Source organism: Ciconia boyciana, chromosome 7 (assembly GCF_034638445.1).
Source record: "Ciconia boyciana chromosome 7, ASM3463844v1, whole genome shotgun sequence".
Lineage (NCBI taxonomy): Eukaryota > Metazoa > Chordata > Aves > Ciconiiformes > Ciconiidae > Ciconia > Ciconia boyciana.
Window position 1 is genome coordinate 61148488 of NC_132940.1, and position 22730 is coordinate 61171217.

Below are 22730 nucleotides of genomic sequence, written 5' to 3' on the forward strand. Positions count from 1 at the left end.
ATTAAGTGTTAATTCTTTGCATTACAAGCTCAGGCTGTCCGGAGTATATAAATCTGGTGCTACCTCACTTTTGCCTACTTGATTTTGCTACACACACCTCAGTTCAAGTATTATTTTAATAAGGAATAAATTTTTTTCTGAAAAAAAAATAAAAGCAAGCATTTCTCTCCCTGGGGAAAGGGAAATGGTCATTTTTGACAAGATACAGCTCAGCAAAAACTGGAAGAATTTCATGAGAATGAAGGATCCTCTCTACATAGAAAAGTCACATTTATAGCTTCAGGCCATTTTCTCTGGCAAATATCAACATCCTGCAGCTAATGCCACTGGTCTGAGAATTTATCAGGGGAAAAAAAAGAGTGAAAGAATTCTTTATAATAATACAAAGTATTTGGCAGCCTAAATACAGAGGCAGTTACCAGCTTCTCCATAATATAATGCAATGTCATTTAAATTAGATTGGACACAAAATTGTAATATGAAATAAGTGTACGTCGGTGGCATACGGCCCATGATGTTTCTTCAGAAACATATAAAACAATTACATAGGCAGCTGGATAAAGAAAGTGAGAAGCACGTTAGGCTCTTTCTTTTCAACTGCAATTAATGTGTAGCCATCCCCCATAAAATTTAGCAACTGTTGAGTAAGTTGCTGCGAAACTGTCTCACGGTTCAGGAGCAGGAATGATGAATACTGATTCCAATGAAACTGCAAAAATATATCATCCAAATTAGGATACGGACAAGGCACTAAGGCTAATGCTTGCATTATGACAGAAAGCAAATTACAGAAACCAGGCACATTCAGAGGCACAGGCAGAGTAAGAGAGCGTTGTGCCACGCCACGCTTGCGCTCCGTCCTTCAGTAACGCTCTGCAGCTATGAAATCGCAACGCTAGCAGACGGCGTACGCACCTCTGTGAGCGCACCCTGGAAAAACGGCATAAAACTGTTTCTCAGCTGAATGAAGCTAGATGCCAGCGTGGATTCAGAGCACTGGTTGCCTCCCGAGAGGTGGGGTGGAAGGGAAGGGGTGCAGCCCCTCTAGATAAAGGCAGGAGTGAAAGAAGAGTGTGCCGTAGCATGCTCGCTCTGGCACTTCGCAGGGACGAGTTGGAAAGGAGGAGAGAGATCCCCTTCACAGGTGTGCTGGGGGTCACTTTACCGTCCCTGAGCTCACCTTGTGCTGCTTCCATCTTATTCTTGGCTACAACATTATCCTTTAGTAGCATGTAGGAGTCTGCAGCTGGGGAAAGAGACAGCGATAACGTATGAGTCTGCACAGGGCAGAGCGCAGGGCAGCAGAAACATGCCGAATCAAATTTAGTGTCGGTAAGTCGCATAGAAGAGGGTCATTACTGCGGCTTCACTGAACTGGAGCCTTAGCGTGCTCCTGCCAAGATCCAAGGGCAGAGCAAAGGTAGAAAGCGAGGAGGCGGTAGCTGCAGCCGTCCCGCTGTTTCTACGCGCATCGCTACGGCTCCAGTGCGCGGGGGACCGCGTAACCCCGAGCATCAGCGCTCTGCCGTGCCCGGAGAAGGCTCGGACCGCCGGCACAAGGCAGCTACGGCTGCTCGGGCACCGAACCGCCCTCGCCACAGCCGCGAGCGGGAACCGCACCTGCCCCGCGCAGCGCGGCGCGGCGCGGCGCGGCGGGGCGGGCAGGAGCGGAGCGGGGCGGGCGGGCGCGGCCGGGCGGGTGTCAGGCCGGGAGCGCTCGCCCGGCGCCGCCCGCGGTGGGGCAGGCCGGAGGGACAGTCCTCCTGCGCCGGGGACCTGGGAAGAAAGTTTAAAAGCTGCTGCCGGCACGGGCTTCGCAGCCGGCCGGGGCTTGCGCCGCGGGGCTGGGCCGGCTCTTGGCCCCGCCGCGCCGGAGCCGCGGCGGAGCCCCGGGGCAGCGCGGGAGGGCGCGGGGCCGCTCCGCGCCCGCGGAGCCGCCGCGCCCACGTCTCCTCTGACGCGCCGGCGAGCGCCGGCCCCCCCCGCCGCCCCCCCCCGGGCCGGGGGGAGCAGCAGCGCCCGGAGAGAGGCGGAGCGGGGCCGCTCCCCCTCCCCGCCCCCCGCACCTGCCCCGGCAGCGCGGCGGAGGGCGCGCAGCGGCGCGGAGGCGGGCGCCGGGCCGGGCCGGGCTGCGCGGGGGCGCGGGCTGCGCGGGGGGCGGCTCCGCGGGCGCGCCGGGCGGTGATGCGCAGCCCGCGGCGGCAGGATGCGGGAGGGGAGCGCGGGCGGCCGCGGCGCGGAGAACCGGACGGGCGGCGAGCCCCCGCTGCACCTTTTCCCCGCGCCCGTGCTCACCGGCATCACCGTCGCCTGCGTCCTCCTCTTCGTCATCGGGATCATCGGCAACCTCATGACCATGCTGGTGGTGTCGCGGTTCCGGGACATGAGGACCACCACCAACCTCTACCTGTCCAGCATGGCCTTCTCCGACCTGCTCATCTTCCTCTGCATGCCCCTGGACCTCTTCCGCCTCTGGCAGTACCGGCCCTGGAACTTCGGGGACCTCCTCTGCAAGCTCTTCCAGTTCGTCAGCGAGAGCTGCACCTACTCCACCATCCTCAACATCACCGCCCTCAGCGTGGAGCGCTACGTCGCCATCTGTTTCCCCCTCCGAGCTAAAGTGATCATCACCAAGGGGAAGGTCAAGCTGGTCATCCTCTTCCTCTGGGCCGTCTCCTTCATTAGCGCCGGACCCATCTTCGTCTTGGTGGGGGTCGAGCACGAGAATGGCACGAACCCCCTGAGCACCAACGAGTGCCGAGCCACGGAGTACGCCATCCGCTCGGGGCTCCTCACCATCATGGTCTGGACCTCCAGCATCTTCTTTTTCCTGCCCGTGTTTTGCCTGACCGTGCTGTACAGCCTCATCGGGAGGAAGCTCTGGAGGAGAAAGAGAAAGAACATCGGTCCAAACGCTGTTATCAGGGATAAGAACAACAAGCAAACTGTGAAAATGTTAGGTACGACTCTTCTTGCTCTGTTTTCCCAAAGGAGGTGTGTGCTTGTGTGCGTCTGTGTGTGAGAGAGAGAAAGACGGAGAGCTCTGGTAGTTCACTATAGTTGCTTCCAAAGAAAAGCATTTACTGAAAATGTTTCATACAAAGGGCTACACGGCAGGGTATTCGTAGAATAACTCTCCACCTTCCTTAGATTTATGTCTAACTGGTTTGAGCTGGGGACTCTCAAACAGTTAAGGAGATGCTAATAACAATCGCCCACAAGGACGAATACTGCAGTTATCGTTAGCTGGTGCCCTGGAGATTTTTGAACATTTTTGCTCTTTGGTTGTGGATATGGATGTTATTTACAGAAGGATAGTTTATTTGATTTTTAAACAAAACTAAACCCTTCTCAAACCACAAAAGTTGAGCTGCAGGATATGATGTGCACTTAGTTTTTAGCTTCACATGAAAAGACTATCAAGGTTTTATCCAATTTGGGTTATTTACTAGGATGGCTGTGTAAGCTTATGGAAATCAGGCTGCATTTTTATATTAGCAAAACACCAGCATGTGCTGAACAGGGAGCATTTTGTCTCCTTTGAGGTCTGTTATCCTGTAAATTCTCAGTGACTTTAAGAAAACAGGATCGAGACGACAGACACTGTCATTCCTAACTTTGTATATTTACATTGCTGAACGGTTTAAACAACAGTTATTGCTGGCACACGGAAACATGATTTTTAACATACTAAGTCAGTGCATGTGGTGGGAGTTTCATGCACAAAACCAAAAAGTTGTTCTGCGGTTTCGTGTCTGAAAACTGCAGAATCCTTCTGCTGCCGCGTACTTCTATTCAAGCAAAAAGTCCTCCGCAGTGCAAGTCATCCCGTGGGCTTCGGTGGGGATGGGATGCTTTGCATGGAGAAGGTTTCACGGGCAGCAGCTCTGCTCTGCTCACTTCAGCTGGGTTGAAGTGACGGGCTAATGAGCTAGATGAAGAGACGGCAGTGTGTCCTAAGTACCTTAATTACTAAATGGGAGCCTAACTGATTTTTTTTGTTCATGTCCCGCTGTATTACCATGCAACAGCAGGAAGAATAATAAAAACCGCGTCATTCTTTGTGCACTTTCAGCTACATCTTATGATCAATAGAATTACTTCAGTCTGGTAAGCGTGGCCTTGGAAGTAATTCATCATTTACACTTCTAGAGTTGCAGGATTGTGAATCTCTACTTACAAGAAGTAAATTGCTAGCTTATATTACTACCATGTTTATCTTTCTGTATACTTAACCGTAAAGAATTTTGAAATAATAACTGTTTATTTCTGCCCTGAAGCATAGCCGCAAGCATTACAATATTTCAGACACCTTTTTTTTTCTCTTTTACAAGGTCTGAGAACAGCAAGACAGTGGCAAGACTGTCCTCTGACAGAGAGCCAATATTCTCTAAATGCTAACAGTCTGATGGAAAGAGGGAAAGAAAAGAAATTAGTAAGGGCTCAGTACCAGCAGATGCTCAGTGCAGTCTGCTCTCATTGGTTTTAATGTTCTGCTTAAAATTTAGAAGGCACTTCATAAGACTTTAGCAAGTCATGGAACATCAAGTAAATGGGATTAGCATCAACACTCCTTTTAAGTTGTAGAGAAAGGCTATGCTTCTAGGTCCGTAATTAAACACCTAGATGTATAGCCTGACTTGCAAAGGAGCTATCATACCCCGTTCCTGTTGAAATCAATGGGATTCTGCATGCGTGAAGAGCAAACTGTCAAAAGCCTGACTAGGGAGATGCATGCCCACATGTGAAAATATTGACTATGCTTAAAATTCTGTTTGTAATGACCATCATGGTAATATTCATTATAGGGATTAAACTCCAGAGCACACTTGTGAGCTAGGGAAACATTATCTGAATTTTGTAGGTGAAGATACTGTGGAAAAAAATGGAAGTGGTTAGCTCAAGAAGATGCAGGGCTGGAAAACAGATACTCTGAATTTCAGCTCTGTGCTTTAGAGTCCACCATAATTCCTGCATAAGTATCCATTTAAACTTGGGAATGCTTGTTCAGAAAGTTTCTGGGAGAAGGTGCTGAAAATCATCCCTCTTAGCTCTTTGAATTTTCTGTCTCCTGTGACTTGACACGAGCAAGCAGGATTGCTCACACCAGAGAACAGGTTAACTGGTAAAAAATGCTTAAGAACGTCAAAAAACCTTGCTTGAGTTTCCTGGTTTTTCTCTCTCTGGTATATTAGTAGATACACTCAAAGCAATATGAAAAATAATAAAGGTCACTAGCACACAGGAAATGAACAGAAAAAGTTTCCTTTTCTCTAGGATGGAAATTCAACCCGTGTTCAAAGATACACACATTCCTATTACTCTACATATACTATATTTACATATAAATGCAACCATAGTCATAGTCTAATATTACGATATACTATGTAACTATAATTATGCAGTTATATATTAGATATTTAGTTTTACTACTCTTGGAGTAACTCATGCTCTAAAAAATGGCCAAACAGGAAGGGTGCACCACTCTTCTCTTCCTGCCTTGGCATATGTGCTCTACAAGTCCAAATTCTGATGGCTTGTTTTATTTGGGGGCCTTTGCCTTAAACAGTTTTGCTTTGTAAGTGATTACATTCTTCCTTATAACACAGTGCTGAGTCCATCACATTATATGTATAATTTGCTTTTGTTAAACACTGCAGATGATACATTGTTATACTTTTTTTGGTCACCATTCTGATTCTTAATTCTGTTTTTATAAAAACATATGTTTTATAGTCCAGGAGTATGCTGCCTCAGATTAGTCGTGCAGTATAGAGGCAGCCTGTTTAGATATGATCAATGTGTATTAAGTATTGCTAATTTATACTCCCAGAGAATGTATTGAGAGACACAAACCTGAAAACTTACGGGATGCATTTTCGCACTTTGTGATTAATTTGTTAAAGAAATAGAATTTTGAAATATAATTTAAAAATAGAATTTTAATCACCCAGATGCTAATACTCCTACTTAACACAATTTCTTCTGCTGTTTTTATTTTAGTTGTGGTGGTATTTGCCTTCATACTCTGCTGGTTGCCTTTTCACGTAGGACGATATTTATTTTCCAAATCCTTTGAAGCTGGCTCCTTGGAGATAGCAGTGATCAGCCAGTACTGCAACTTGGTGTCCTTTGTTCTCTTCTACCTTAGCGCAGCCATCAACCCCATCCTCTACAACATCATGTCGAAGAAGTACCGAGTCGCCGCTTGCCGGCTGTTTGGACTTAAACCCCTTCCAAAGAAAAGACTCTCCAGCACGAAGCAAGAAAGTTTGCGTGTTTGGACAGAACCGAGCGTTACCACATGACATGTGATTTCCAGCGCCAGAGCATCACTTACCAGTATCTCCCAGAAAGCCATAACGAAGGAGAGAGAGCGCAAGGAACGCAAATCGAAACGTTAAAGCTGTTCTTTGGTCATCATCTGGATTTGCTGAAAGATGTAATGCAGGCAGTTAAAGATTAAAAAACCACAAACTTTGAGACTATGAAAGGAGGCACGTGGTCACGGAATTTGGCAACGCTCAAGTATTCTTTTGCTGCTGCTTTTGCCCGTATGATTTTTTAGCGCTGACTTGAGCAGGAGAGCCAGGCTTTACCATTTCGCTTGAGAGTTTGTGTGACTTCAGTAGCAGCTAATTCGAGCTGAATTTTTTCCAGAGTTAACTTTAGTTTTGCTAGCATATAACTAGACCCTAGAGAGAGAAAATTGAATTGCCTTTTTGGAGTAGTAAACATGGAATTTGATACACTTTTCACAATCTTGATTTTTAAATAAACTAACATTTTTCTCTGAATGAGGAAAATGATTTCTTAGAAAAGAAAAGGAGAAATAAAATGGATAATTTTTAAACATGCTAAAAATAAATGACCTTCATGTCATGTCTTAGTAGAAAGGAAACAAAAGAAATACCTTCACAGAAGTGGCTTAGAACACGGCTGTATTGACATATTTTTTTTTAAATATATATCAGTGGGACAAGGACAGTGCTGACTTCAGGACTGCAGTGATGCTATAAAAATGTGGAATGCAATCTCCCACCAAAGTCATGGTTTTGTTTTTTTTTTTTTACTAGCTAAATCATCTGTACTTGTTGTGTTCAGCTTGACTGTGAACGACTTCATGTGTTTGAACTTGGAAGCTTTTAGTTGTTTCGATATTTGTAACGAGTCTGTGGCTACCGGTCCCTATGCCGCGCACCACCGTACCCCCCACGTCTGCTCAGGACAGGTCTCCTGCCTGTAAAACACCACTTGTTTCTGTTTAAAGCATAGCAGCCGGTTACCAGCACCACGTCCCCCCGTAAAGCCCGGTGTGCAGTTGTACTAGTTTGCTGCAGTATTAAACTGAGAACATTTTTTAACCAACGTGACCTGTCAAACGAATAGAAAAATCTGCATTAAAAGACGCAGGCAGACACATTCTCATACTTGATCCATAAAAATCTTAAATTCAATTGATTTTTATAACTCACGTATGTCATTAAAAGGCAAATCAGAAAACTTTCCATCCTTTATGCTAATAAGTATGTCTTATATTGCATCTGTTGTCACACCAACACGTAGATTTTGTGGTCCAGCTAATAGAGCTTTGGAGCATGCATGTGCAATAGCAGCTTTCTATTTATTTTGTTCTAGTATTTATTACCAGCTGGTCCACAACGGATTCTCCATAATGAATTGCCTGTTAGCAAAACTCCTGCTGCCTTCAAACTCCTATTAACGCTGATGGGCCATTTTCCGCCTGTTACACCTTTAGCTGACGGTGCTGCTCAGGTATAACTCAAAGAGAATTTGGCCTCTTCTGTATATACTGTGTCTTTTATATCCTCCAGTGCTTTGCTAGGGCCAGGGGGCCGATTGCTGCTCCTGGGTGCGGCACCTGAGCCTGTCTTGCTCTCCACTCCAGCACGCACAGCAAGCACAGGTTTGATGTATGCAAACCTATAAATTAAGGGACAAACGAGCAGCAGAGCTATAGGATCATCTCCCGTTTCGTCTCTAACCACATCCGCCTTGTTACTCATTTTGTTCTCTCGCTCCTTGTCGACCGACAAACAGATCTGATGGCAGATGTCATGCTACTCAGGGAAACAAGAAATTTGGGAATCTTGAAAAGGTTGCGAAGATGTGAGCTCACTAATAACACGTCTGTGTAAATGAACCGATCGCACACCTAGTGTCACATAAGTGTTTCAAATCTCAGCTGTGTCTGTGGTATTAAATGTGAACAGAAAAAGAAACGAAGTGATGAGACCCTTTATAACCCTAGCGGGTCAGCGGCGGTGGAGGATCTGGTACGGTTGCGCGCAGGCTGGAGCAGCGAGTCTCCGTCAGGTTCACCCAGCGCTGCCGCGCATCTCTCCTCGCCCCGCGTGGGAGCCGGGCACGGCCCCGGGCGCTGCAGGGCTGGCAGCAGGCAGGGCGGGCACCCCTCGGCGTCGGATGGGCTACCAAGTGGGTACCAGTGTCACGCACGGCGTGTGAGACTTCACGGGCTTGCTCCGTTCCCTGCAAGTAAAACCTGTGTCTCAGTTATAGGAAGCAATTCTGCGTGGCCAGAATGGTCCCAGAGAGGCTTTTACCCAGCTGAGAAGCTGCGTCGTTGGGGTTTAATTTTTTTTCCCAAACCTGTATAACTAATTTGATTAGGCTATCAGGGGTTTTGTGGGGTTTTTTGTTTGTTTGTTTGTTTTAAACCAGAATAACTGTAACATTAAAGTCCATTAAAGCCCTGTGTAGACATTTAATTTATGCATATAAACTACGAACATACAAATAATTTCATTTAACCTAACATTTCATCAGGAGAGTCTGCAAATTTTGACTATACCAATACTGTGAAATTGCCACAACTTTGCGTATAGAACAGAATTTAAAACATTTAATGAGGGGTCGCAAAAGTCAGAAAGAAGGGGACTGGCTGCTCATTGCGAGAAAGGACAGGACTTCTTCCTTCCTTCTCACTTAGGAAATGGACTTGTTTCTGTAAGTCACCTCACATTTAGCCAAATCTAGCAAGATACACGCATTTTTATTGAAGAAGAGTAGCCACCTTCATAGGACTCTTGCACAAGCAGGAAGATATTTCAGATCTAGCAGGGAATGTTCAAGCATTTAACAGGCACTGTAGCTGTCGCTCCTGCAGCTGGCACGATACCGTCCATTAGCTTTGCTTCCCCCAGTGCTAAAACTTTTCGACGCAGAAATGCTGAAGTCGGTGGAGTCACACTTACTGGCATGCGTTGACTCCGGATAGTGAATAGGGTCTGCTTCTTCAAACAGGTACTGGTGCATAATGAACTGCTTTTATATGGAAAACAAGAAAACAAAATCACCTGGATAACCTTCATTTTTCCATCATAAAACCAACGATTGTCAAACGACTGCAGCAACATAAAACCAACGAATGTCAAAACGAATACATACCTCCCCACCAGCGCTGATGGATGAATACGGCACTGCTTGCCTCCAGGGTTATCGCCTAAGTTGTAAGAAATAACTTCATCAGGAAAAAAAAGTGCAATCAAGATTTCAATAGCATTTTTAACCTAAGAACAGCTAACTGAAGTCAGTCCAAGACAGGTACCATGAGTTTGTCTCAGGTATAACGTGGGGCAAGGTTCCTCCTGCCTTGTCTCTGCCAGGGTTCACCGAGGCAGAGCAGATGCTGCAGGCGGAGAGTGCAGTGGGAAACAACCCGCGCTGGCAGCGGCAGCGCTGGGTTCATCGTCTGCCTTACCTGCTGCAGCTGCTCAGCGTTCGCAGCGTACGACTGCACCGGCAAACGCTTCCTCGCAGAGACAAAGCGCTTCTCCTCCGTTTCCCAGGGCGCTTCTGCAGCACCTGGCATCTTCTCCCCGAAGCCTGCCCTATCTGAAAGAGCCTGGGTGTCTCCCCCACCCCATTTTGGGTCTGGAGATGGCTTTTGAGATCTATTTTACATCCACGGAAGACAAGAGGCCTTGCAGGCGCTGGGCTATTCATTAAGCGTGGCAGACAGGGTAGCTCTGCAGGAAGATTTCTTTCAGGCTCTTGAACCATAGGCTGCATTTCTGGAAACTCTTCCCTGTAGGAAGAAACTTTTCCAGTTCTGACTGAAAAAAAAAAGTATAGGGGCTTTATGAGTCAAAATTTTGCTGTGTTCTCACTGACTTGTATGTGAGCAGCCCATATAGGAAATAACTGGAGGTTCATTCATTAAACAATTCAAGTTTTAAAAGCTTTTCTAACTCCACATTTTGTATCGCAGGTTCACAAATAAACAGGAACAATTTGGCTGCATTTTATTTCTTGGCAACATGTTAAACTGGTGATGAAATAGGTCAAAAGCACTTTACCAGAAAGCTTCATTCATTTTAGAAAAGTACCTTTGATGGAGGCATGCACAGGCAGAAAATCATGTCCTATTGTATTTCTTGCCAAAAATAAAATATGCTGGAATAATAGCACTTACATGTCAAATTTTGAGTTGATAGATACTCAGCATTTATGTAAGTCGGTGTCAAAGGACATTTGCATAAGCCCTATTTAAAGCAGGAGCCGTTAGATACCTAAATACCCAGGAGAACCTCCTGTCCGTCATGGGTCTGCTGTAGCCGGCTCCCTCCTCGTCTGCCGATGGGCAAGGGCGAGGTGTGGGGAAGCGGGACAGGGCGGCTGCAGTGGCTGCTGATGCCGATGGTCCCTTTGCAGGGTTGAAGGCAGCTGGTCCCACAGCTGGTTTCCTGACGGGGCTGTTGGCAGTCCCTCTGAGCCCTTCAGTCGATGGTTTCTGATGGGTTTCCATACACTTTGTATCATTGGCAAAACCCCTGTGGCCTTGAGGAGGTGAATTCCAGCTTGAGAAGTAAATTCGGTACAAAAAAAAAATCTGCCTAACTCCCCATAGCCCGAAGATGCCCGTGTTGTTACCTGCACGTACCCTGGACCGCCCTCCTCACCCCCCAGCTGCAAGCACGGCGAGTAGGTTTTATTTTTATAGCTTTTTACGAACAATATGAGCCCAATTTTACAGAAAGGGAATTAAAGCACTTGGCATTTTAACCCCTCGCTCAAACCACGCTGTCTGAGAGCAATGGGGTGCAGATCCGATCAGGTCCCTCTGGGCGGGATTCCGTGGGCTGGTGCAGGCAGCTCTCAGCATCATTTCTGTGTCTAAGCTGCGCTGCTGGCCCAGGGTGCCCAGCACAGTAGCCCGAGATAAGCGTTATATGGGAAATAAGTAACCTCTGGCTGACACTCCAGCCTCTGGAGAGCTCAGCCAACGGGAGCCTGAGCGAGGAAACACAGGCTACGCTGCCAAAGCCCTGCTTCTGCATCCCTACCGGTAACAACAGCCAGTGAACACGTACCAGCGGCCGAGGCAACACCGACACCCGCAGCGGGATTCATATCTGCGCATGAACTCTTACAGCCATCCCTGAGCCTCTGCACATGCAGGAGCTTCCCGGAAAATCCTCCAGATAATGCAGGTGGAGGTATGCCCAGCAGATGCAGCTGCAGGAGTTGGCATGTCTTGGGAACACCTCGTGTGATTTACACCATTTTACACTATTTGCTGTCAGGCACGTTTAGCTGGAGTTACACCCTGCCCAGCCGTAACGCAAGCAGTGCCCGGAGGAGCTGGAAGCTCGTAGGATGTTAACGTGAAGTCTCCCTGTTCATTTAGGCAGGTCCATCACCCACGTAGGGCTGTGGTACACCCCCCCAGCCATATCCTCCCACCGGTGCGTCCCCACCTGATGTACCACAGCAGACTCCTTCCCAGCTCCACACAGAGACCAGGAACTTCACAGAAGCAAAATAATTTCCTCACGCAGACGTGCTCGCCAATGGCTTTTCACTCTGAAACACGATTTCTGGTGAGAGACAGGTAAAACCTCCAGGGGTCTGGCTTCACGTCCCATGTTCTCACCCAAACTTTTGCCCAAAGCAGTTTGTCAGATGATGGGGTCCAGCTTTGCCAGCTCTATCAGATCATGAAATCACAGTTTCAGTTTCCAGAAGCCCTGGCTGCTGCTGTTTAGGAAAAAAAATAAAAGAAGAGCAAATGTTAGATCATGATTTGCCTTTTACCTCTAAACTGTGATTATGCAAGTACAGTGAAAGAGGATGAATCAAAAGACAAATGTAATCCATCTTGTATTAACGAAGGTTTACAGGTTTCTGCAGTCACTTCTGCTTGCTGTTGAGCCTTAGTATGGTTGTCATTCCAGCACACAATATAGTACGTTAGTGCAATCAAGCGTAATTAATACACTTGGTGGGCTTTTTACAGGCTTTCTCAGTGCTCTTCCCAGCAGAAAGGTCTCCGTTCCCTTCCAAGCCCAGCGCCTGCATGTTACCGCCCTTCTTGACCTGAGTTGCGGACTGGTGCGTGCTATGACTTGTCAAATGAGAGCAAAATTCAGAGCATCTCATTAACTCTCTACTTGGACCAAAAAAAATAGAAACCTCTACTTCATCTCAGAGCTGCGCGTGGTGATGCTGACTGCAAGTTTCTCCGACTCCTGAAAACACATTGACTTGGTTTTGCTCAGCAAGAAAAGCTCGGCTCTGCAGCAAAATTTTGGAGAGCAAGAAATGCCTCCAGACTCAGCGGGTACACTTGCTGTTGCAGTGTTACCTGGATCCGATCGCGAACACGTTACAAATGCCCTCGCACACTGCTGGCCATGAGCAGGCTTGAGGAGCAAATGCGATGCAGGCAGAGGACTATAAGCGTTGTGCAGTATCCCAGCAAACCACCTGATGGGATGTGAGCGATCCCCAGTCTCTTCAGTCTTCCCTGTGTTTTGGGGCATTCATGGACAAGTACCTATGTCCTGCACACACGGGGTCAGCCCCAAACAGACATCGGTGGTGAGACCGCTGCCTGGACCCCAGGACTGCCCCTCACTCGGAGGGTACGAGCTCCTAAATCAGCACCTGAAGTGAGCGCTGCCCGGTTGCCAATCTACCGCTCTCTTGTTCTGTGCACAAATACATCCTTTTGAAAGCCTACAGGCTGCTTCTCTAGCTGTACTTGGAGATAAAACACTTGGCAATGAAGGCGTTTATTGCTCTCCACGGTTGTTTCGTTGCCCTTACTGGGAGTGAAATGAAGGTTTGGTGACGTGTGCGAGTCCGTAAGATAAAATCGCTCTCAAAAATAAAGCACCCCACGCTCAACTTCAGAGGCTGATCTGAGGGCACAGGAGATGCTCTACCAGCATTTGGCCCCATTTTGAATGCTGCTGGATCAAAAGAGAAGAGCGTTGCTGCCTGTTCTTTTTTCTTATATTCTGATTGATTTCCACATGATTGCAGGGCTGTCCATGAGAAAGAAAAGGCATGGCGATTTCCAAGCCTTTATTCACATTGTTCTTCTCTGCACAGCCTCCTTCCACAAACTGCAAATCACCCTTCATTAGGGCAGGCAGGCAGGGAATCTAACACCATGAGCCCTGTCTGCAACGAGCCCACAGCGCAACGAGCTCCGAGGTGCAGAGATTTAAATAGTTTTAACACACCAATATTACAAAAGACAGCAAAAACTCATACTACAAAGTCTCACCAAAAGTTAAGCCAATATTCATGATCACACGTGGGTGTGTATTCTGCCTAGTCGCTAGCACCTTGGTATTTGCATCAAGCGGTGAGGATGCGATTGATCGTGGTAAAATTCGCTGTGTTGTGCCAGGGGCACCAGCGCGGGGCTGTGAGAGGTGCCATCTTCTGCGCTCGTCGTGATCCAACGTGTAGTTTTGAACCCACCGAACTGTTGTTAGTTTGTGAAGAGGGGAGCAGGTGGCCAGCAGAAGGGTGTCCTTGTGCCTTGGTCGGTGCCGCAGCTCCGGCGGAGATGCGCTGGTGTGCGGCTCATCCCTCGGATGAGCGGCTGCCTTGGGCGCTGCCTGAGCATCTCCAGTCTAATGCCCATATATAAGGAAACGAAACCATTGCAGCTATACTCAGACCACAACAGTGGTTTCTTTCTCATAAAAAGCTAAGCTGCAAGGCTAACCGATGCCCCAGCCTGTGGCGTACAGACGAAGTCACCTCGGACCAGCTACTCCTGCTGTGGTGTCAAAAACCACCAGAGGTTTGTACTTCCCTGCTTCTCTTCAGTCTTTGCTGTGGTCCTGTGCCTGATTTCCCACGTCACAGTGTAATTTGGAGTCTGCCACGTAGGTAGAGAAGTGCCATTGCCATAGGCTGTGGTGAGACTTGAATGAAATGTCCCTTCTGTCAAGGCGGGCTGACGTGAGCCAGAGGAAGGTGCTTACACCATCGCTGCCCAGGCAGGGCTTATTTAGAGAGTAACCAGAGGTTTGTACAGCTATGATGCTTTTGATTTCAAAACACTGAAATCAGTCACATCACACTTGAAACAAGAAGGACATGAGACAGAGCTATAATGTGCAGAAGAAATGCCTAACCCCCATACTGGGGAGAAGGCAAAGACAGGAGCAGAAGCAGCTTAAGCACTGCGATCCAGAGCAATCACAATTTTAGAGCTACACCTAACACCGTACGAAGTCCATACAGCAGCATCCCAGGGAATATTTGGCCCTGCTGAGTGCAGAGACCCTCTTCTTCTCAGGGTGCCGAACCCCGACAGGCTGCAGCAACGGCCGGGCAGGCCCCGAGCAGCATCCCGCCGGCGCGCTGCCTGGGGACGTCAGCGTCTGCAGTGCTGCAGAGCCCTCCGAACCGAGGACGCTGCGACCAGCTCACAGCTTTTTGTGGAAAGAAAGGGCATCGGAGCTATAAATTAATAAATACAATATTTGCACTGGATTAGGGTGAACTTCTCAACTCTATTCACATGTAAATCCTCACAAGACTTCTGCCTCCCTACCGTTTGCTCCATTTTATTTGTAGAGAATAATAGCTTTCATATGACAGAAAGTGAGAGAGATGAGCTAATAAAATTACCAAGAAATGCCATCCAGTGAGCACATTGACCCTAACAGTTATTTATTAACCATGCTAGTAGACCTAAAAATAGTTTTGATTGCATGCAATACCATCTATGCCAGCAATTAGTACAATAAATATAACTACTCAAACTAATAACAGCACATTCACCTAAATAACAGCAGATAGTGGGCTAATCCCCTGTGTTTGAAAGCATCTTGTGAAACCTCCTCTTTTATTTTGCCCAGCCAAGAATCTGTGCATTGTGAGAGAGCAATGTCAAGAGCAGAAACAGATGCAATCGTTTAGAACTTATTAAATGTAATACCGATGAAATAGCCCCCTTCAAGGGATCTCAGCTGGCTTTTTCTGCTCAGCCATAAGAATATTGAAACAAAATGTCCATATCCTCCTCCCTACTTACTTGTGGTTCTCATTTCTGAGAAGAATACGAGATAACATTTGTATCTTCACTCCAAGGCAGGTGAATATTAAGGACAGAGAATATAATTCTACACCACTTCAGTAAATCACAATACATCATGAATTCTGCAATAATGCTAGAAAAAGATTTGCACAGGAAATATAATTTATACATCACATTTCCACACTCATTTCTTTAGAACTTTTCTCTAATACCTTTGGGTGCAGATGGGTCTAGCAGAACCATCCGGTTCATGCAGGTGTCATTGATGCTGCGGGGGGAATCACCCCATCTCCCTAATCCAAAAATTGCTCAAGCTTTGCTGAGATCTTGAAGGATCCATTTAGGCTTGGCATGAAGGGGTAAAGATTAGGTTGCAGCTGGAGTCTTCTTTAAAAACATGAACTGGTCTCTTTTTGTACCACTTGTTTAATCCCAAACAAGCTACACGTGCAAGCCGAAGAAGAGAAAGAGGTTTTGGTCCGGATCTGGCAGGATCATTCAGCTCCATCAGCTTCCCAGCCGTCCCTGTTTCCCTCAGGTGGGGATCTGGGTGGGCTGCGAGCATCAGGACTCATCCCACCACTTTCTACCAGTTTAAGATGAACCCCCACGTGTCATCTGCAACCTTACACTTCAGCAAAAGGACAAAAACACACCGGGGCGGTTGAGGAGCGGCGATTAAACCGCCCGATAGAGACGGACACAGGCTGGAGCCGCTTCGTCCCACTCACCCACGACTCACGGACCTTCCCCCTGGTTCCCTGCCCCACGCAGGAGGAGCCGCTCTCTCCCCACGGGTGCCAAGCACATCACAACAGCGTTGCTCAGCCGACAAACGAGCCGGATGGCCAAACACTGAGCTTCCACCGCCACTACAGGCTCTGCGTACAAGGTGTCCCCGTCCCTCCATTCATTCAGAGAAGAAAAGCAGCATTCCCCAGGGGACAACTCTCCAGCTGCAAACCTGTAAGTGATCGGAGACCTCGGATAATTCAGCCAAGCTCCCACCGGGCTGAGAACACAGCCCACGCGGACGCCCTGGCCCACGAGGCAGGGCTAGCTCAGGCGACGCTGTTTTATACAGCTCACCCAGGAGGGCTCTCAGCTGGAGCTCCCGAAGTATTTCATTTTCAGGGCTATTATTTGAAAATACCCCTTCTGAGTTTCAAGACAGGCGGGAGAGGCAGGAGAGCCTCGGTCCCCTGGCACAAAGGCTGGAGCTAAGATCTACCTCCCTTCAAGCAAGCGCTACTGGCAGTAGGCTGAATTTAAGCATCTCCTAAAATTCGAAGGCTTGAATAAGTCTGGCAGGAGAAACTCCGCAGGAGATGAACAACATGGATTGACGCTACCTCCGGATCCTGTTTGCTTTCTTACTCATCCCGGGGAGCGGGTGGCTCAGATCATGCTGCATCTTGCTCGGACACACCGGTTTCTCATACAGAGACCCCTTTAAATGGGGCTCAACTCTCCACCAAACCAAACGTGCTCCGAACTTGCAGCAGTGGCTGAAGTCAAAAGCAAAACAAATTTTACCCGTTCCGTTTTCGAACAGGCTCTTTGATTACCGAGAAGAGAGAGAATTGCTGCTGCTATAGAAACAGCAGCCACCAACCTGGAGACCATGCTTTGCTGCAGGCAGACCTGGAGATTGCTCAAATTGCGAGATGTGCCATGGTCCACATCCAACCACCATACGAGCCTAGAGGTAGTTTGTAAGGCCACGAAAATATCTAAAAATACGAGCCCATGCTCTGTTTCTAAACTTCTCAAAGCAGATACTTTTCTCCCACCAGGTATCAGCAGGGAAGAGACGTTAAATACAATATTGCCCAAGCCTGGGTACAGCTTGCTCTGTATTTTCTTGGAAAACAAAATCCATTGGAAATTTGGTGCTACTTACCCCACCACTGCCTAGTGTGGGTGTGGGAAAGGGACCCAGTACCTCTGCACCAAACCCATGGGTTGTAACACTACAAGAGAACACTTAGAGCTCAAACAGCAAATACCTAAATCCTCCTCCACTCCCATGGCCTTTAACTGTCCTCCATCATCTCTGCAGACGCCCATGGCAATATTGTAAACCAGGGAATACTGAGAATAAAAGATCTCTTCAGATACCAAAGCGCTGATTACTATTCTATAGACATATTTAAAAGACTTTGGTAAAGAGAGATTGTTTTTGCAAGCACCGTTTAAATTAAAAAAAACCCAACCAAAACAAAACAGCTGAGCAACCAAGTGAAAAAAATTACTGTATTTCCTTAGGAAAAATCCACTCATGTTGTAAATTGCAGTAATTAAAAAAGCAAACAAATAAAATGCTGTATTTATGCAGTGATTCGAAGAAGAAAAGCTGTTTAAAAACCAAACATTAATGTGTTTGCCAAGAAACATGTATACATCCTAGATTAATTCCTTACGATGAGTAATTGAATTTATTGTGCATAATTAACAAATAAGTGAAAAGTTCTGATATTTCGATGTTTAATTACAAAGAGATAACAAATGTAGAGGTTTTTTTTTTTACCATACTTAAATTTTCACGCAAGCTATTTAAAAGAAGTGATTAAAACACCGCAGAAACCTGACTTGAAGATTATTTCTATAAACTTCTGCTTACTGTCAATCAGCCCTGCCAAAGGAAGGAGACTGCGGGGCAGCAGTCGGAGCTCACTGCCGCAGCCGACGCTGTCCGAAGCCGGCCAGCCCAGGGAGAGGACCGCGATTTCCCATGGACGAGGAGACGGCGGGCTAGAGAAACCAGCTCACCTGAGGAGGAACTCGGCGTTCACCTGGATGATGCTTAGGAGAGAACATCAGCAGCCTTCAGACGCACGGTACAGGTAAGAGCCTGGCTGAACGTCACCTCTGCAGGGGGTGGGCTAGCAATTGGCAGCGTATTTAGCTCCGTCTAAGAACAGATTATGCCATGAACTGCTGAACTGCACCAGCAAACGCTTCACGAGTAACACAAAATCATTCCAATGACAAATCAGAAACATCCCGAGTTAAATTCGGGGCTCCGAATCACTCCTGCTTCATCACTTCATCACTCCTGCTGTGGGCGGCACTGACCTGCTAGAGAGGGGCCACGCAGACGGAACGGGCTGTATTCAATTAAGAAAACCCCTGCTAATATCAGAAAGAATTAAAACATTTATTGGGCATAAATATATTACATATACACTACAGATACAGTTAAGTCTTACATACATAGTGTAGTATTTGCAAAATCTATACATTAAAATTGATATGGCAGTTTTAATACAATGCATATGAAATAGTCTAAAATTTACAATACAAGAAAACTTATGATTTTTTTTTTTTTAAGTTGAAAAGCTTGGAATGTATGTTCCCATAGTGAGGTAAAAACATTTTATTTTTTTCAATTTAAAGAACTGTGCAAGGATAAGGTTCATACACATTCAGTTAGGGCACTTTTCAATCGTGACACTGAATACTGAGCTACTGTAGGCAACAAACAGGATTAGAAAACACCTCAAGTTCCTAAAGAAAAAGGCAGAACAATATAAAAACATCTCTCTCCTTCCTTAAGGGTTTTAAATATTTAGTGTTTCATTCTACCTTTTTTGTTGCTGTTGGTAATTTCTTTGAGAGCAGAGAGCCCCCGGGTTGGATTCAATGCCTGATAATGCTGGACCAAAGGGCACAGAGATGTACGGGAAAAGACACGGCATCGGCAAAGGGTGGGTCAGCGGTCCTGGAAATCAAACCAGGAATGGTTTAACAACCCTGATGCTTTATTTTCTTGTTAATGTATGAATGACAATCAAATCACTATGGCAGAATATACAAACTGAAAGAATGTCAAATGAACTGATTTAGGGTCTGTCCCAACTCCTACAGCATACTTTCTCTGATAACCTCAGGGTTGGACGGGGCGTTCTCGTTAGCGTGATTATAACGGACACCAAACAAATTCGCAATGACAGAAATGCTTCAAGTGTAACTGACTGCTTTCCTCTACACTTCTGCTCGCTGCTTTTAGTATCATTGTCTTTCAAGCTTTCAAAGTTGATCAAATCATCTAAAGCAAGGTTGTTGTTGGCTTGTTTGGTTTTTTTTTAATTAAAGCAGGTTTTTTTAAAAAGGTGTCAAGCTTGGATTTCATAGCAGCACTGCTGAAACAATATTCCAAAAATAAAAAAAAGGGAATCTATTCAAATTTCTGGGTTTCCAAACTAGCGGTCTTTTTGTTGTTTTAAAAAATACACTCTTTTCCCCTCCACTGAAGACGGCTGTATATGCTTTGCTCACAAAATACAGATGCAAGGTCACAAAGTTTCATATCACAAATAAATTTAAATAAGATGTAAATAAATTTGACAAGCCATGACTTTGGCGAAACCAAAAAAATATATATATTTAGCTCAATGCCATTAGTTTGCAAGGCTACATTAAACTAATTATAGTCAATAACAAAATACAGAACATTTCTAATATTTGCTACATCTAGAGAGGCACACAGAATAATTCATTGATCTTAGCACTTTCTTTCCAGAGATGATTATGTTTTTGGATACATGTAAACGTTTGAATCACTGATAATGTTTTTTTGGCATTTAATGTACTAGATGCTCCCATCTTCAAAAACAAAAGAAAATGTAAGAAGATTAATAATACTAGGAATGCTGCCAGGTAAAAAGTTGACCTAAAGTACAACAGTATAAAACAGACAAAATATAACATGCTACGGGGAGGGCGGGGAGGGGGATTAGTACATAAGTACACTTTTTATTTTTTATTTTTTTACAATAAATAAAAGATTGCACTGTAATTGGTATTTAAAGTACTGTATGCAGTATATAGTATAAATAAACCTAAAACAAAAATAATGTTGTTTTTTCCCCATTACTTTGGTTAAGGGAATATTATGCTAGTACAGGACACTGAATCTTAGACGATGGAGACAGAGCACAAAATAGCTAAGACAAAAGCAAAACCAAGTAGCAAAAATATACAAAAACAAGAGGCAGGGAAATACACTGTGTCTGTTGCACCCTTTTGGAATCTATTTGCACCTCCAGCTCATTCACGTCCCTGAGGTACTCGCACAATGTTGACTTAATATAAATAATCCAATGACTGAAGAGTTAAAATTCTAGTATCTTGATGGATTAAAACGTGTATCTTGGAAGGGGCAGGCAGGAGGAGGGGGGACATGCCCATCAGAGCAGGACTCTCGTCTGAATTTTGCCATGTACCAAGTTATTTCAATTAGCCCTGTGGTAAGAATAGCACAGACACCCATTTAAGGTATTTAAAATAAACGCATCTCATTTCTGATACCTCCAAAAAAGTTCCATAAAATGGATACCCCTCCAAAAAATAATAATAATAATAATAATAATAATTAAAAAAAAATCAAGTGACAGTAAAGTTTGCTTACATCGAGTGTAAATCTCACCTAATTCAGTAGAGGCAGTAAGCTGTCACCAGCTCTAATCATATAAATCAGGCTGAACATAATAGAATAATATCTAGTATTAGATTAGGAATAGTTATATACAGTGACAAACAGACAAGTTAAAGCAGCTTTTAAATAGCTGAACATGGGAATAACTAACTATTGCACAATGCCCTCTTACTTAAAATTACTGCTAGGAATCAAAATGGTAAAAAAAATCTATAATGCTTCATAATTTATATGTAGTTTGGTTATTTGATTTCTTATACAGGCAGTTTATAGTGTTGTAACTGTAAAGATAACAGAAAACTAAAAAGGTTTTTTGACTGCAGGATATTGTTCCGATTTAAATGCACTAAACAGTTAAAATAACAACTTACGTTTTATCTTGAAAAAAATGGGGCAAATGTAGTGAATAATTCATAGGCAACATTGCTAATACTGTTCAAGGAAAACCTGGTACTGTTGACTAACACTGTATTCTAGTCTTACCACTATACACACTTGTGACTAATGTTTAGAAGGAAAAAGAAGAGATTAAAAAGTGACTCATGATTAACATTTCCTAAATAGTAAGATAAAATAAGAGACTGTAAGAACTTCAGTGAAAAAACCAAAACAATGTTGAAAAGGCAAATTGGTGACAATTTTGAAACTGTGAAGGAAAAAAAAAATAATCTTGCTTTTGGTATCTGGTTTGCTTGTTTCTCCAGTTTGACCACTTCCTAGTTTTGAATTTCAAAAAGGTGCATCAAAACACTGATTTATCTTTCTTCAAGCTAGAACTGTAAAAACAAGAGAAGTATATAAAATGTATGGTAGAACAAAAGGATTTCAAGAAAAGGAATATCTGAATAAATGTGTGGATTATAATGCGTAGCATTAGTTAAATTTGTATCTCAAACTTCCATTGGATTCTCTACTTCATAAAGAAGTATTGTAATATACAGGCGAATATAATTGACAAACTTGCAAAGCCAAGAACAATGAGGGCTGCAAACTGTTCATCAGTAGGAATCATGTTCTTTATCTTAGGATCATCTATGCTTCCCATTTCTCCTGCAAGCATGATCTCATTTCGCTGAAGCATGAAGGCAACGGATGGGCTGAAAGGTCCACTAAGTTCCTGTGAGGTATCCAAGCACCGGCGGCAGACGCAGACGCGAAACCGATAGTCTGTGTTGACTTGAAGGCCTGAGATGTGGAATGTGGTCTCTTCTCCTTTGTACACCTTCAAAACAAAACAGCAAGCACGGTCAAATACAAAGAGCAAGACAACTGCCGCCTCCTTTCATAGCATCAAACAATTTAGAACCGTAATAACATTAGGTTTTGCAAGGATTGGACCAGAAAGTTAGGTCAAGTCTGAGTCTTGTAAGGAAATATTGCTGCAGCCCTCAAGGGGAGAACTCACGAGGTCAATGCAGGTTTTGCAAAAAGAGAGGCATGTGGAGGGCTATGTAAGAGATGCCCAACCATGAGAGGTCTCAATACAGAGTGTTCACCAGAGTCCCTGGACACAAGGACAGACAAGACTTCAGACAATATATCAACCATAAGACGTACTCATCTTTTGTGGGTGTGATAAATACTACAAATATCTTTCTCTACTCTTAAAATGTGTCTATATGCCCAAAACATATCTAAGACATAAGCACCATGTTTGGCCCCAAAAGGAAGAAAACCTGCAAACTAAGGTTATTGGCAGACATTCACTGTGTAATCATAAAATTGGTTACAAATATTATTTTAATGTTCCTTCCTCACATTTCTCTCAAGAGTCAGCAATTTTACCAGAAATTACACTTTCAGAATTGTGGAAACAATAAAATATTATTAAGGTATAAAAAAGCTCCTCTTGGTTGCGTTGTATTTGGTTCTTTAGCAATCCAAGCCCATCAAATCAAGTGTAGGTACCGTATGACTCAGAGAACATGAGTCACAATATGAGAAAGAAGAGAGAGAACT

The 22730-nt window shown here is 45.0% G+C and overlaps 2 protein-coding genes across 7 annotated transcripts in view; one reads left to right on the forward strand and one right to left on the reverse strand.

Moving 5' to 3' along the window:
* The first annotated feature begins 2206 nt into the window (after positions 1 to 2206).
* Positions 2207 to 6503, forward strand: GHSR (growth hormone secretagogue receptor). The gene is made up of 2 exons (XM_072867643.1): positions 2207 to 2960; positions 6004 to 6503. The coding sequence occupies exons 1-2, from the start codon at positions 2207 to 2209 to the stop codon at positions 6306 to 6308; spliced, it is 1059 nt and encodes a 352-aa protein (XP_072723744.1). The 3' UTR covers positions 6309 to 6503.
* Positions 6504 to 18493: 11990 nt separating this feature from the next.
* Positions 18494 to 22730, reverse strand: part of FNDC3B (fibronectin type III domain containing 3B) — a 215028-nt gene continuing 210791 nt past the window's right edge. For all 6 annotated transcript variants that reach the window (XM_072868986.1, XM_072868988.1, XM_072868987.1 and 3 more), the window contains one exon: positions 18494 to 21993. In XM_072868986.1, the coding sequence (XP_072725087.1) occupies positions 21682 to 21993 (312 nt within the window). In that variant the 3' untranslated portion in view covers positions 18494 to 21681. The remainder of the gene's footprint in view (positions 21994 to 22730) is intronic.

Excerpts from the sequence above, each read along its gene's own strand:
- GHSR (XM_072867643.1), top strand. The coding sequence starts at position 2,207 with ATGCGGGAGGGGAGCGCGGGCGGCCGCGGCGCGGAGAACCGGACGGGC. Across the intron at positions 2,961-6,003 it reads GCAAACTGTGAAAATGTTAG|TTGTGGTGGTATTTGCCTTC; the intron begins GTACGACTCTTC and ends TTTTTATTTTAG.